The sequence below is a fragment of the Nannobrachium achirus genome, assembly GCF_963921795.1.
Source record: "Nannobrachium achirus genome assembly, chromosome: 23".
Classification (NCBI taxonomy): domain Eukaryota; kingdom Metazoa; phylum Chordata; class Actinopteri; order Myctophiformes; family Myctophidae; genus Nannobrachium; species Nannobrachium achirus.
This window is the reverse complement of record NC_137830.1, coordinates 11064229-11080388: the sequence shown is the minus strand read 5'-3', so window position 1 is coordinate 11080388 and position 16160 is coordinate 11064229. Positions and strand designations below refer to the sequence as shown.

The following is a 16160-nucleotide window of genomic DNA, read 5'->3' as shown; positions in this document are numbered from 1 at the left end:
GGTCGGCCCTACAGTGGAAATGGGGCTTATGATTAATGAGAACATCTAGGGAATAAAGGGATATTCATTGTAGGGATGGGACGATAAGCGATATTATCGTTTATCGTGATAAAAAAACACTCATGATAATCGTATCGTGGAGATTTAATTTATCGTGATATCGTCCTCCGTCATGCACTGGGATCAATTCACCTTTTATTTGCCGAGCTGCACATCCGGTACCACTTAAACCCTCTATAATTGGTAAAACTTGATAAAATTTGATCTTGATTGTCTTTTTTTCACTCGCTATCAAATGTCTTTGCCAAAACAATCTACAAGCTCACAACGCGAGCTTGTAGATCGGCTATTTTTAAAATGTTAAAATGCTAAATGTTCCGCCCCAGGATAATGGATTTTGATTATCACGATAATATCGTAAATCGTGATTTCTTTTGTCACAATAATCGTGATATGAAATGTTCATATCGTCCCATCCCTAATTCATTGGCGAGCCACTGTTTGGGAAATGGTGCTCTGAGTCTAGCATATTACATATTCTCACCCTCCAGCTCTGTTATGCAATATTAAAAAAAGTGTTGACTGATATCACTGAGTTGGCAGCTTCATCTGTCTGAGCCCTCTGGTATTTACTGTACAACACACACACACGCGCACGCGCGCACACACACACACACACACACGCGCACGCACGCGCGCGCGCGCACACACACACACACACACACACACACACACACACACACACACACACACACACACACACACACACACACACACACACACACACACACACACACACACAGTCTGCTAGCCTCCTGGATGGATGGACTGATATAATGTATACTGTAGTTCTTCAAAGTCTTTGTAGATCAGGTACTGTATAAAACGGGGCTAAAGTGGTTAATGTGTGTTTTGTAATATAATTTATATTTGCAAACTAGTAACTAAAGTTTAAATGTTTTTGTGAAGTAAAAGTACTAGAGACAGAGACTGCAACAGAGCAGAAAGGCCGCAACACTCCAAATTAAATGAAGTCTTTACGGTACAGTAATGAAGTCTTTATAGTATCAGGAGGCAAAGAAGAAGTCGCCAGCACACTAGGAAATCCTTTTCACATGATTTATTTACCTCTCTGGACAGAGACAACGGACGCGTTTCGACCTAGTCGGTCTTCCTCAGCGTTGACAATGCTTTGCCATTTGGATCCGAAATCTAGTGGAGTAAAAGTATTGGAAAGTACAAACACCTCAAAATTGTACAGTACAATAAAAATGCAATACAAGTAAAATGCTCTTGCGGGTTTACTTTACACCACTGCTCATAAGTAATACAAACACATGCTTGTGCACGCATGCACGCACGCACGCACGCACGCACGCACGCACGCACGCACACTCACACACACCCACTCACCCACTCACCCAGATGTAGTGCCCTGATGTGTGGAACCCAAACACATTGCAAACTGTTTTGTTGTTGTCTATAAAGCGGCACTCTGCAGCCAAGGTATACATCGCAAAACACCAATTAAACTCTGGACAGCCGCAGACACTGGGAGAGTTGTCTCACAGTTTTTTCCTTCTATTAAAATAACTCCAGCTTCTTGTTGCAACACAGATGTTTCATTACGGAAGGTAAATACCTGTAGATATCTGCCTCGTGCTCTTATCTGGTTGGACTCTGTGTGACTGGGTCAGTGGAATGAGCAGAAATACCTTGGTTTTATGGGCCAAAATGACAGTGGTGGAAAAAGTACTTCTTTCTTTCTTTAGTTTTTTACTTGAGTTGAATTACCAATACTGCTATATAGAAATACTCAGTAAAAGTCCAGAATTCAAATGTACTTGACTAAAAGTACAAAAGTAATAATATAGGCCCCACGCCTTGGGGAGTTGTTTGTCACAGTACATTTGCACATACTTGAAATTTGTCCTCTGCATTTTACCCATCCTATAAAGACTAGGAGCAGTGAGCAGCCATATGTGGCGCTCGGGGAGCAATTAGAGGTTAAGGGTCTTGCTCAGGGACACATGGACACATAGCTGCCTGAACGGGAATCGTACCTGCGACAACCAGGAGCTCTGGCTCCCCAGGCGGGCTCCCTAACCACTCAGCTACGTATTGGTATCTATCGAAAATGTAGAAAGTACTCACTAGTCACTATGGAGAATGTCCTGTTAACCACTTTTAACCATCATTTTATGCTTTAACTTTTGAAAAATAGCAGATATACGGTATAAGCTCACAGCATGTGAGCTGGGTGCCGCGCTGCGAGCTTGTAGATTTGCTATTTTTGAAAATTTTTGAAAATCTCTTCCAAGTATATTTTGACCCCATTCTATAAATGTCTTCTAAATCTTTGTAAGGTTTTTGAAAAACGCATGTTTCTATCATCAGCAGTTCCTAAACCTTTTCATGTCAAGGACCCCCTAGAAGGGGAGTCGCTCTCCATTCCGACATGTCGCCACTCCGAAATTGACTTCTATTTGTCGGAGTGGCGACACTCCCATAGGGGTTAAGTTTAGGGTTAGCGTTAGAGATAGGGTTAGTGTCGGAATGGAGACATGTCGGAAAGGAGACATGTCGGAGTGGGGGGATGCACCCCCCTAGAAGTACATGTATTTGACTCGCGGACCCCCAAAATATGTTGCTCCAGGGGACCCTGAGAGAGAAAGATTTGAGGTACAAAATATGTTCGCCTAAAAATATGTCCAAAGATTTGAAAAAAAGAAAAGAAAAAAAGGAGATCTACAAGCTTGCAGTGTGGCACTCGGTGCCGCGCTGTGAGCTTGTATATCTGCTATTTTTCAATAGTTAAAGCACAAAATAATGGTTAAAGTGATAAGTTAAAGTTCTTCTTTGTCTGGGACCCAAGTGTCGCGACATCTCGTGACCTACTTTTGGGGTCCGTGACCCGCGGTTTGAGAAGCACATGGTGTAACTAGAAGCAGTGCTCTTCCGAGCACAGGTCTCCACCAGGCCACACAAATCGGCCTGTTATAGCGCCACCATGAGGCTGATTTAAAAAATGTGGGGCAGAGGTTCTGAATTGGCATCCAGGGAGTGTGTGTGCTCAGTTTGGCAGCGATCGGGCCAACGGCGCCGGAGATTAGCTGGTAACAACCAGGCCACACAAATCGGCCTGTTATAGCGCCACCATGAGGCTGATTTGAAAAATGTGGGGCAGAGGTTCTAGATTGGCATCCAGGGAGTGTGTGTGCTCAGTTTGGCAGCGATCGGGCCAACGGCGACTGAGATTAGGTGCTCACAAACTGCGAGGACGCACGGACGCACGCACGCACGCACGCACGCACGCACGGACGGACGGACGGACGGACGGACGGAGGGGAAAACATACTCTCCCTCAGCCTTCGGCTGGTGGAGACAAAAATCAATGAATGAAAGTTTACATTGGGTCAGTAACAGAACATATAGCACACAGAGTCAACACTGGGGCTGTGGAACTGTTTGCTTTTTCTATCCGTTTAAGCTGATGTGAATATTGTGCAATTAGCCAGTTTGGCATTCACAAAGCAGGGCCCCCGGATGTTGGTAGACATTAAATCATGGGCGATTTTAATCACACTGTAAGCATGAAACCGCCAAAACCACTCTCCTCTGTGTTGCAGGCTATGAATGATAATGAATAGTTTCTTTAAAACGGGGTTTAGTGCAACTTTCACACGCAACTTACTAGCACAACATTTTACACTACTGGATACTAGTAGGACGCATCAGGGCGACAAGCGACTCGCCCCAAAGGGTGAGGTCGCGCTATGTCTTGGCCATCTGGCCAGTGATGTATATCAGACCAGTTACCCATATATGGAGATCCCTGGTATCCATAGATGGAGATCCATGTACTGTATACACGAAAGAAGAAGAATCTGGGATACAATTCCTTTTATGCCCATATATGGAGATCCTAACAGAATCCCTTTTATGCCCATATGGAGATCCCTGCTCTGAGTATCTGACATCACTGTGATGTCACCTGTTTATGCCCTTATATGGAGATCCCTGCTCTGAGTATCTGACATCACTGCGATGTCACAGTGATGTGTCAGGGGAACCACAGTGTCAGGCGTTACCCGTCCGTCCGTCCGTCCGTCCGTCCGTCCGTCCGTCAGTCAGTCAGTCCGTCCGTCCAGACGTACAGACACGGACAAGCTGTGACAGTTCTGATAGTAAACTGCGACCTGCGGTCGTAAATAAAGTTCTGAGCTCTGCACTGAGAATGCTTGTAGACTAGAGCTTCAAAATGTGGTCTCATTACAAATCCAACTGTTGTTAAACACTTGCATCCAAACAAAGGTGCTAAGCTTTATAATTAGTGTGGTTGCCCAACAGCTTTAATAGTCCTAGGGGAAATTTATAGACTTCTAGTGTAACTTTTCCGCTGCCATTGGAAATGGCAGGGATAGGGAATCAATGGGAGTGGGAATCAGTAGGGAATCAATGGGAGTGGGAATCAATAGAGAATCAGTTGGTCGAGCTTCACATGACAGTTAGCTTACTGTAGAATATAGTCAGTAACCACACATCTTTCTAGTTAGTTTAATAGTCCTCGAGAAAATAGCTTGATACCCTGTCTCTTATTTTTTTCCAACCCCATATGGATGTCTAGAAAGTAAATATGAGTTTTATAGCTCCAAAGTCCATTGTGTTTAAACCCCCTGTTAAACTGCCATAATGTCCCCAGTGTTTATCTTAAGTTGTACCTGTAATCAAAGTGAAGACCTGACCACGAGAGGAATGCGTCTTTGTTTGTGTTGGGATATATTGCACTTACTGGTCCACGAGGGCTTATACGTCTTCATAATTCCTTGTGAGCATTCATTGAAGAATAATGGTTGGGTGGACTGATATTAATTTAGTGGTAAAGTATTTCACACATGTCACAATATGGTGATTAAGTGCTTTTGCGTGGTGCCACGCACGCACGCACACGCACGCACGCACGCACGCACGCACGCACGCACGCATGCACGCACACACACACACACACACACACACACACACACACACACACCCCTAGGAACTGTCCAGTACAACCACAGTGTTTTGTTGTTGGTCATTCATTGTGTAGCTCCAGTGGTGCAACTTGTGTTTTGTAGCTTTGTTCAGGGGCAGCTCCATGTGAAACAGGCTCTCAAGGAGGGATGGGACAATAATCCTTATTATCTTTTATCGTCATAGAAAACCGCTCCCAATACTGAAATCACATCGTGGAGATTTGAATTTATCGTGAAATTGCCCTCCGTCATACACTAGGTCCTAGTGTATGACGGAGGGCAATTTCACGATAAATTCAGTGACTAGGACAAATTAGCTTTTGTTGAGCTTCAAATTCAGTCCCACTGACTTAAATAGTTTGATGAAGCAGATTTTTGAGGAGCGCATTTGGTTCACTCTTTATTTCACAAATCGATTTGACAAACACGTGAGCCTGTAGATCTGCTATCCCCCCCCAAAAAATAAATAAATAGGGATGCTTCAAATGGTTAACAAAAGTGTCCTTTTAATCACAATTATCTTTGCCACAATAACAGTAGACATGTCATTTTCATGTCGTCCCATTCCTACTCAAGCTCTTACAAAGAAATTCCATAAATTAGAACACAAAATTTTCAGAACGAGTGAAAGGGACGCGTAGTGAGCTTGTAGATCTGCTATTTTCACTTGTTTGGGTCCCGTGTCCCGGGCGAATATCTATTCTCTCTTTTGGGTCACATTGCTAAAAGGTTTGGGAACCCACTGGCCTAACATATATATAGTCCCTAAATCGCTTCCTTGTTGTGCAACCCTGTGGTTATCTATTAAACAGAGCCATTTAAAGAACCCACATGGTTCAATGTGTACATTGTGTAGATATGTCAGAGTCAGCAGTAAAAGCTCATATTGTGTCCTCACTTCGCCCTCCCTCCCTCCCTCTCTCTCTCTGACATGCTCTGATTATGTCTGTCTTGGGATGGGACGATAAGCGATATTATCGTTTATCGTGATAAAAAAAAACACTTGCGATAATCGTATCGTGGAGATTTAATTTATCGTGATATTGTCCTCCGTCATGCACTGGGATCAATTCACCTTTTATTTGCCGAGCTGCATATCCGGTACCACTTAAACCCTTACTTAATACAGTCTTTTTTTCACTATCTATCAAATATCTTGATTATTACGATAAATATCGTAAATAGCGATTTCTTTTGTCACAATAATTGTGATATGACATTTTCATATCGTCCCATCCCTATGTCTCTGTCCTTCTTTTCTCCTCCTTTCTGTTTTATTTCTGTCTTTCCTCATTCCGTCTTACCGCACCCTCTGTCTCTGTCAGCCTTTGTCTCAGCTTTCTCTCTTTGCCCACTGTTTTTTCTCTCTCTCTCTCTCTCGCTCTCTCTCTCTCTCTCTCTCTCTCTCTCTCTCTCTCTCTCTCTCTCCTCTTCCCCGCCTAGCTCTGTTTTCCTTGGCTTTTAATCTCTCTACCAAACAGTTCTCATTAAGTCTGGAGTCTCGTCTCTTTATTGAATAAGGATGCGTCCTCGTCTGGCCAATGTGAGTCTGGACAGCTCGCTGTAGCATGGAGTCAGCGTCAGCCAGGCTAAGACTATCCAGGGACACCAGGGATATGTTTTAAGTTTGTTCCTAATTACTACGGTTGGTTTGGCCAGGCTCGGGTGTACACTGACTGTATACACATTAGCTACTTGTCGGTAACAAACGAGTTCCGTTTGATTTTGCACTTGAACTGTAAATCCCTCTGGACTTGGAGTGCCTGCTAAATACCCAAGCTGTGGAGAATGTCTCTGATGCTCTCCTCGTCTCTGACTCAATAGGGACTTTAAGCAAGCACGCTTTTCAGGACGGCTCCGTCAGGCGGAAGTACGGCTGCTGTGACGCGATCCATGTCCGGTTACCGCAGCGGACCGTCGTAGCTGTCGTAGCTTAAAGTCCCTATTATCTCTCTCATTCGCCTTCTCATCTTTGTACGCTATTTCCCTTTTTTAGCGGCTTACAATACCAATACCAGGCCAAGGAAGGCTGCTTCAACGTTCTACCGTGGTACTCGGGGCTTGCTGTGTCCTGTGTTCTGTTTCCTGCTTCCTAGCCTGGCATTTATGTGACAGTCCCATGATGCCAGCGGCTGCGGTCCCTCCAGCATATCAGTTGTCAGGCTAGAGGATGTGTTTATGTGCTGTTGAATGTCGCTACCCTCTGTCCCCGTTTAGATCACACACACACAAGGCACTCGATAGCTTTCTTTTCCACGTTTTTTTGTGTCGAGTCAGTGAAGTCCATCAAACGCATGAACAACATGATACTGTAAATGCGTGTATATGTAGCACTGACTCACTGTCACAGCCTGATAGCCTCAAATGTCGCTTAGATCAGTGGTTCTCAACCTGTGGGTCGGGACCCAAATTATTGTGGGGGGTCCCCAGATGTTTAGCTAGAATTTAACATTGTTTTCTCACTCAACAGTAAACAGACCAACATACAGTATAAGTGGATACAGGGTATCTGCACATTTCTAAAGTGACAACTTAAGGACTTTAAAGACCTTTTTAGTACCTCCGGTCAAACATTGGTCAAATTGTCAAATATTAGAGGCGGAAATTGAGAAAATAGCCGATCTACATGCTCACAACGCCTCGCAACGCGAGGCGTTGTGAGCATGTAGATCGGCTATTTTCACAATGGAATAGATCGAGTCAAACCAAATGTAATGCCCACTCCTACAATTCCAAGTGCTTGTGCAGGGTTGGGGGTCCCCAGTTAAAATATGATTATTTGGGGGGTCACGGCCTGAAAAGGCCGTGACCCCCCAATCTACCCCCCCCCCCCCCATCTAGACCACTGGCCTAGATATTGGTCAAATTACGCCTCTGCAGAGAGTCCTGTCACTGTGTTGTTTATACAGTCACCATATCAGTCTGGGACGTGAGGATCACAACCCCTGATCTGGCTTAAGCCTGGCTTTAAGTCAGCCTGACCGGGAACGCATATCTGTGACTCATGATACATTTGAACCACTTTAACCATTATCTTATGTTTTATCTATTGAAAAAACAGCAGATATACAAGCTCGCAGCGCCGCGCTGCGAGCTTGTAGATCTACTATTTTTGAAAAATAGCAGATTTCTATTCTATAATAATTATATTTCTATATAATAATAATAAATTATATTTGTATCTATAATAATGTTCCGATTCTATAAATGTCTTCTAAATCCTTCTTCTAAATCAGTGGTTCTCAAACTTTTTTCATGTCAAGGACCGCCCAAAATTACATGTATTTGGCTGCGGACGCCCGATCTCAAAATATGTTGTATTCTGGACCCCCCAGAAGCAAATATTTGAGTTAACAAATGTTCACTTTTAAAAAGATTTATCCAAAGATTGCAAAAAAAAAAAGAAAAAAGAAAGATTTATCATAAATAGCAGATCTTGTATAAATGGGTTAAGTCAGCTATACAACCACCCCCACAACTGTACACACACACACACACACAAACAGCTTTATCTCTCCTGGGTGACTAGGTTCGTCTCGGCAGGTTTTTGCACCTTTCGCACTATTTTCCGAGGAGACAAAACCGTTCAGCCATTTGCCCTACTGTAAACCCCTGCCTTACCGTAACTCTTCTACTGTACACACAAATAGGACACGCACCTGTTTTTATTTGCCATGTGCTTCCTCCCCCCCCCCCCCCCCCCCCCTCCCCCCTCTCTCTCTTCTCCTTTTTCTTTTACAACCTTTTATTTCTTCGGGGGGAAAGTTTGTCCGGCACGCAAGCTGTTTTTTTTTTTCTTCCGCAGGGGTTGTGTGTCACCTTCATCTCATTTAGACACCCGCAGGTAGCCGGCCGTGTAGTCGCTCTGCTTGCGCTACTTTCCTCCACAACAAGCCTTTTGTTGTGCACGTGAGGGAAAACTACCTCTGCTCGCACGCACGCACGCACGCGCACACACACATACGCTGGTAGGTGTGGCTGCCGTTCTCCACCTCTGTTCCGTTACAGCGTTCACACCATCATTCTACAACCTGATGGTGTGTTTCTTGTAAAACAAAGTAGGTATATTTGATCATGTGTTGCCTTATTTCAGAACTGAACCGTTTATTGCAGTGGTTCTCAAACCTTTTTAGTCCGTGACCCCCCCAAATAAACATATATGAACTGGGGACCCCCACCCTGACGAGCACTTGGAATAATTGTAGGTGTTACATTTCATGTGACTCGGTTCCACAGATAAATATTGTGAAAATAGAAAATAGAACCGTGTTATACAAAAAAGTTATTCCTCAACTCTTAGTGCTCGTCTCAGGGTGGTGGGGGGGGGGGGGTTCCCACTTAAAATATGATTATTTTGGGAACCCCCCCCACCCTCTCCTCTCCTTGGCCAGTGGAGATATATTCAGGCTTTTTGGGGTCTTCACTGAAGACCCCAAAAACTGACTGACTGAAGACTCTTCAGTCAGTCAGAGGCTGGGGGGGCCGCTCCGCTCTACCCTGCCTGGGAACACAGGCAGCTTGTTGAGCCAGGATAACACAAGACAAGACGACGCACGTGAGGTTGTGATGACAGCCCAGAGCCGACCGGATCAAACAACTGCTTCTGTCACTCCCACGCGCACGCACACACACACACACACACACGCGCGCACACGCACACACACTGGGCACGTGCCGTACAAATCAGTTTGACTTTTGCCCCCCCCCGCTGGCTTGGTCACCTGTTGGCCCTGCCTGCTGCTAGCAATAGACACAATCCCATTAGGGAAAAGGAGCCGAGAGAGAGAGAGAGAAGGGGGTGTGGCAGCAGTGTGGAAGTCATAGTGGAGATTAGCTGGGATGTTTGGCCACAGCGATGCCACAGATGAATGGTTTCACGCCATGGGGAGTTATTGAATGTTCAATAATATCTTTTTGGTTTTGTCGCTTTCCTAAGACAAAAATTTGATTATAATAAATCCCCATCCAATGCCCCATCCGGAATCAATGGGGGTAAATTTGCTATAATCACATTTTTGTCTTTTTTGCGAAAAAATACAAACAAATATTATTGAACTCAAGTCTCCATGGCGTGAGTAATCAATAGGAAAAAAAGGTCATTTTGGGGGCGAACTACTCCTTTAAGTACAGTTATCAATCACTGCAATGTAGAAATACTCTGTTACAAGTAAAAGTCCGGAATTCATAATTCACTCGAGTAAAGGTAAAAAAAAGTATTGGTGCCAATACTAGACGTACTCATTGTGCAGAATGTCCCATTGTGTGCTTGGAGATCTGCTATTTTCACTAGTCTTATATGATAAGGCGGGGCTTTAATTTGGGAGAAAAGCTACAAGGTACAAGGAGATACAAGGTTTCAGTGATGATATAGTACATAGTTTTCATGTGCACAGTGTAGTTGTAAGTCTCCCGAGGATTAGTGGTAGGTACTGTAGATTTATAACGATAATAAATGATGGCATTATCTGTCGTACACATTATCTTATTGTGTAAACAGGAGTATGCAGTTGCTGTATGGTTGCATAACCACTGCCTGTCAGTTGGTGTTTGTTTTAGATGAGTATATGGACATGCATTGTATCTGGAATGATTATTGAACACTCGGGACTGGGTAGGTATAGAGCAGGGGAGAGCCACCATCTGTTGCACAAGATGGGTGACCTTTGGTATCTTCTCTGTGTGTGTATGGGTTAGGATTGTATTGATCGATTTTTCAGTCATGTTGTTGTCTCCGAAGAAAAATGCAACGAAGTGTATTCTGTAGCTCTGCTGTGAATCGGCTTTGTACGGAAGCAGGGGTGTCGCACCAAATTCTGGGCCCCGGGTACAAGGATTCACCCACATTTTGTGCTTTAACTATTGAAAAATCGGACCCTCTCTGATTAATCCAGAGAGGGTCCGACGTCCGTTTTTAATCCGAGGCAACCCTAACATTATAATTTTCACTCCCAGCAGCTAATATATATATATATATATATATATATAGCATATCGTCGTTGTTGGGCGGAAACCTTGTCCAAAACCGTTTGTTTTGTATTTATCATCTATAAAATGTACTAAACTAGTGATGCGAGGCGTCGTGTGCTTGTAGATTTGCTGTTTTCACTAGTTTTGTGCGACAGGCTTGTGTGATGAAGCAGGGCTTTGCTTTACCAAAAGGCGTACACATTTGAAACTTGGAGATACAAGGTTTCTGCCTGACAGTGACGATATTTTAGTGATCACGTTGCGAGGAAAACGTTGAGACAATAGGCATTTTTTGTTAGAACTGACTGAAAATAACTTTGTACTTCAAGTTTAAAAAAGTGTCCAAATAAATTCAAAACATTATCAAATTATCTCGGGGCACCCCTGGACCGCCGTCACGGCACCCCAGGGTGCCCCAGCACCCACTTTGAAAACCCCTGATGTAGGCCACCCAATGGGGGGGGGGGGGGGGGGGGGGGCGGACCCCAAGTCTGGAACCTGAAGAAGAGACATACGTACGTCCCAAAAACTAGGGCACCACGCCTGTCTGTCTGTCTGTCTGTCTGTCTGTCTGTCAGTCACGAGGGATCTCTGACCCCTTCTCGTGAAAACGTATACATGCATATCTCGGAGGAATGTGTCGAGTAGCCAATTCCTGCTCCTATACTGTGTCATACGCTCCCAGGGAGAAGAGAGGTTGTGTTTACAGCCCGGTGCATTCGTACATTTCCTCGGTATGTTGATTACTGCCACTAAACAGCAGACACAGGGTTAAGATCGGTGTGTATCGCCGCACACTGCAGCTGTGGTGTAATCTAAGCTGGACGGGGCGTGGACGGGATGGGACAGGAGGCCCCTGAGAGCATTTTGTCCTTCACGCTCGGTTTGTCTGTATTATTTACCTGAGTCAAGTTGCACTGTAAAAAAAAAAACAACAACAACAAAATGTGGCTTGGAATTGAGGTTCATGGACAGATTGCAACATTGTCAAAGGTCAAATCCTGTCAGCTCTTTGGATCCACCTGATTGAATTTATTATGAGTTTGCATAGGAAAAGGTACAGTTTCATGACAGGTCAACTAAAAGGATTAACACCTCAAAAAAAGCTTTTAGGGCTTGTTTCAACTGGTGTCCTTTTTTTAAAGGTGATACACCATGCATTTAAAAAAGTATTTATGTCATATTGTTTATGTCCCAAAAACTTTTTTCAAAAGGTTTGAGGCTAAATTACCACTCCTGAATAGAGAGCCTAGGTGCTAGTGGGACCCCCAAAAAAGGTTTTAAAATAGGAAAAGTGAACTTTCATGGTGTATCACCTTTAACTAATATAACATTGAATGACAAACAATAAAACAAAAGAACAGTCATAAAACACAATGCAAAATAAATGGTATTTGCATTGGAAAGGTCAGGTGGACGTAATAATATAGGACCCAAATAATAGGTCATCGTCAAAACGCTGCCGTGTAGCTGCACACACACACACACACACACACACACACACACACACACACACACACACACACACACACACACACACACACACACACACACACACACACACACACAGCTGCCGCTCGACACCGAGAAATGGGTCTATATGTCAAGCAAAACGATACTTGACATTGGAGGGAAAAGAGAAAGACAAATGTGCCGTGTTAAACGAGACACAGACCTACTTACTGTACGTGTTGTCAGTCGCTATCACTGGAGTTTGCTGCCGTCAAACTTTCCGTAGCAGCAGTGCAAAGTCACATGGTGATAATACTCTGAAGTACCACTGACTGGAGTACACTATATATGCTCTTTAACAGGGGTCTTCAACGTTTCCAGGCCAAGGACCCCTTAGTTGAGAGAGAGATGAAGCAGGGACCCCCACAACTTGTTCATAGATTCCATATAGTTTCATTGTTTGATTGCACAATCATCGCACTGATGATTGTGCTGTCAAACGATGAAACTATAAAAAAATATATATATTGTGGATTCATGTCAATTTGTGATTTCAGATATTTAACCACTTGAGCCGTAAGGATCAGCTGCAATTAAAAGCCTGGGAGAATAAGTGGGCTTTTAGAAGGGATCTGAAGACCTCTATGCACTTGTATCTATGATGATAGTTTTATGGGGGGCGGCATAGCTCAGGGGTAGAGAAACCTACATTAGAGCACAAAGGGTTCCCGAAGGGTTCCCAGTTCGAATCCGGGCTCCCCCTGAGTTAATGTCAAAGAGTCCTTGAGCAAGACTCTGAACGCCTAGTTGCTCCCGGTGAGCAGGTTGGTTTCCTCTGCCATCGGTGTATGAATGTGTGTGTGTGAATGGGTGAATGTAATGCACAATCTATGTAAATCGCCTTGGATAAAAGCGCTATATAAATGCACCATTTACCATTTTATGGGCATAAATGCTAAACATCTGATGTGTTTTCCGCTGCTTGTAGGTGCTGCTGGTGAGCAGCAGCAGACACCCAGACCAGTGGATCGTACCTGGAGGAGGGATGGAGCCGGAGGAGGAGCCGTGTGGAGCCGCCATACGGGAGGTGTTTGAGGAGGTGAGGAGGGTGGATGGAGGATAACTGGATGGAGGGATGGATACTAGGGGTGTAATGATACATTTTAGCAACGATACGATACGCATCACGATACATGGTTGACGATACGATATTGGTTCGATATTGGTTCATTCATGGCAAAACGATACGATGCGATTCAATGATTTAAAATCGATATAGTAGCTATTTAGCAAAGAAATGTAATCTGTGTCAAAAGTGTACAAAATCTATTATTATGGAAGTAAACGCTGTGATTGTCTAGCAAATATATGGACATTATATTTCAACACATATGGACAAACCCACCTTGACATGAACACCAAGACCAAGAGTAGCTATATGGAATGGAAAGGTAATTAGACCCCTCTTTTTCATTTTCCCTCTTAAAATTGCCAAATACAAGGCACAAATACTTAGTTTCCATACAATCAATTATTTGCATTGCAAAACAATTCGATACCGATTACCACATTTTAAAACGATACGATACAATACAAAGCCAAAACTGTACTGATATTTTGCTTTTGCAAACGATATAGTAGATCATTGCAAATTAAAATCGACTTTTCGATTCAGTTACCGTTACACCCCTAATGGATACATGAATAGTTTAAAACACCGTACAGAGTGTCTCCTTCAACATGCGTCTGCCGTGTGTTATGCTTGCAGCAATCTGGCTAGCCATCGTCAAAGAAAAGACCCTTTTCACTTGACTTAACTGGAGCTCGAGAGGCTAGAGCTCAGTTAGTCTGTTCTTGAGAGATTATGCTTGCAGTGGTAGCCACTGTAAGCCCTCCCACCCTCACATTTATTCCATGTTCCAAACGCACGTCTTGAGATGCCTTCATCTTCCCATGAACACTCACAGCACTCGGTGGAGCTGTGTAGTCATTCATTCTCTGTCTTTTGATGCACAAATGCTGGAAATCCTGTGTTGAGCTCTATACCACTTCAGTCTGTCAATAAGGGAACGACTGGGTCTGGACATTTTTTGTCAGAAATTTGTTCTAGGGGTGGGCGATATGGCGATAAATATCATTAAGACGATACAATGTCTCCACGATATTTCTTTTCAGAGATATTGTATATATTGTGATACACTGAGGGAGCCTTATAAGCCTTATATTTCAGAATCCATTTAAGTAACTTGAAAAATAACCATAAAAAGCAACATGAAAAAGAATCGTGATAAGATTGTGTATCGTGATACAGCTTGGAAGAATATCGTGATATTGTATTTTTCTATATCGCCCACCCCTAATTAGTTGACTGTGTAAGACACCAACAAGGTCAGCATTGGTGTCACCTTACCTTAGGGGAAGACACAGTTCAAATTTGACCCAGAATGCAGTGCACTTTACAGCTGTTTGGTCGTCACTAAGAGGCCCAGTGATGTGTTTGCTTTGAAACACCACAGGTTGGCATTTGGTCATGGAGAGATTTTAATGCTTGAGTCAGCATTGTCTGGCTCAAAGGCACTTGGGGCAGGTTAGTCGTTACACTACTGCTGATTAGGGCATTCACCAAATATTCGAATATTCGAATATCAAAGTCACTATTTGACGTTGTTCACCGAAGTCGAATATTCGTTTATTTTTGTTTTTATTTTATTGTTTTCTCTTTAAAAAATGTATAGTTTATAAAGCTTGGCTAGATAGGAAGTCATAAGAATGAGTTGTCAATGCCCTTGGTGGATGAATTTGTTAATGCTCTATACCAGGGGTTCTCAAAACATTTTAGGCCGTGACCCCCAAAATAAACATATTTGAACTGGGGACCCCCACCCTGACAAGCACTTGGAATTGTAGGTATTACATTTAATGTGACTCGGTACCACAGATCCATATTGTGAAAATAGCAGATCTACATGCTCACAGCGCCTCGCGTCGCGAGGCGTTGTGAGCATGTAGATCGGCTATTTTCACAATGTTCGCCTCTTGCTTACTTAATATTTGACAGTTTGGCCAGTCCTGTCGAATATTCGACTGTTCGAATACTTTGAGGTCGAATAATTCGAATGCTAAAAATAACTATTCGTGAATGCCCTACTGCTGATCATCTGGCTCAATGACTCTCTGGCCACAGAAGGGCAGTCTCTTGAGGGCCAATGCCAGCTTTTTGGAAACTTTTCAGGATGAGTCAAAAGATGTTGTTCTAGTTTCCCCCAGACCAGACACACACAAAATAAATAATGTAACCACTTAACATTTAACTTTAACATGTAACCTTAACATTTAACCTAGTATGTATTAATCAGGGACCCCCCAGAGGTATATACTTGGCCTCCTACTTGTTTCACTCTACACCAGATCTCTTCGGGGAATACATTATCGTCACTGGCGGGCAGAAACCTTGTATCTCCAAGTTTCACATTTGTACGTTTTCCTCGCATCGTACCAGACTGTCGCACAGAACTAGTGAAAATGGCAGATCTACAAGCACACAACCCCTCGTGGCGCGAGGCGTGGTGTGCGTGTAGATCGTACATTTTCACTATTTTAAATCGGTTTTAAAATGATAAATACGAAATGAACGGTTTTGGACATACACCTGACTACGATGATATGGGACATTTGGGATCTGCTATTTTCACAGAATGTTCGCTCCCCCCAAGAAGAGGGGCGCCA

The 16160-nt window shown here is 43.5% G+C and overlaps 1 protein-coding gene across 1 annotated transcript in view; it reads left to right on the top strand.

The window, feature by feature from the left end:
* Positions 1–16160, top strand: part of LOC308309065 (diphosphoinositol polyphosphate phosphohydrolase 3-beta-like) — a 40639-nt gene that overhangs the window by 3836 nt on the left and 20643 nt on the right. Inside the window, exon 2 of the mRNA XM_080754528.1 lies at positions 13423–13533. Within this exon, the coding sequence (XP_080610654.1) occupies positions 13423–13533 (111 nt within the window). The remainder of the gene's footprint in view (positions 1–13422; positions 13534–16160) is intronic.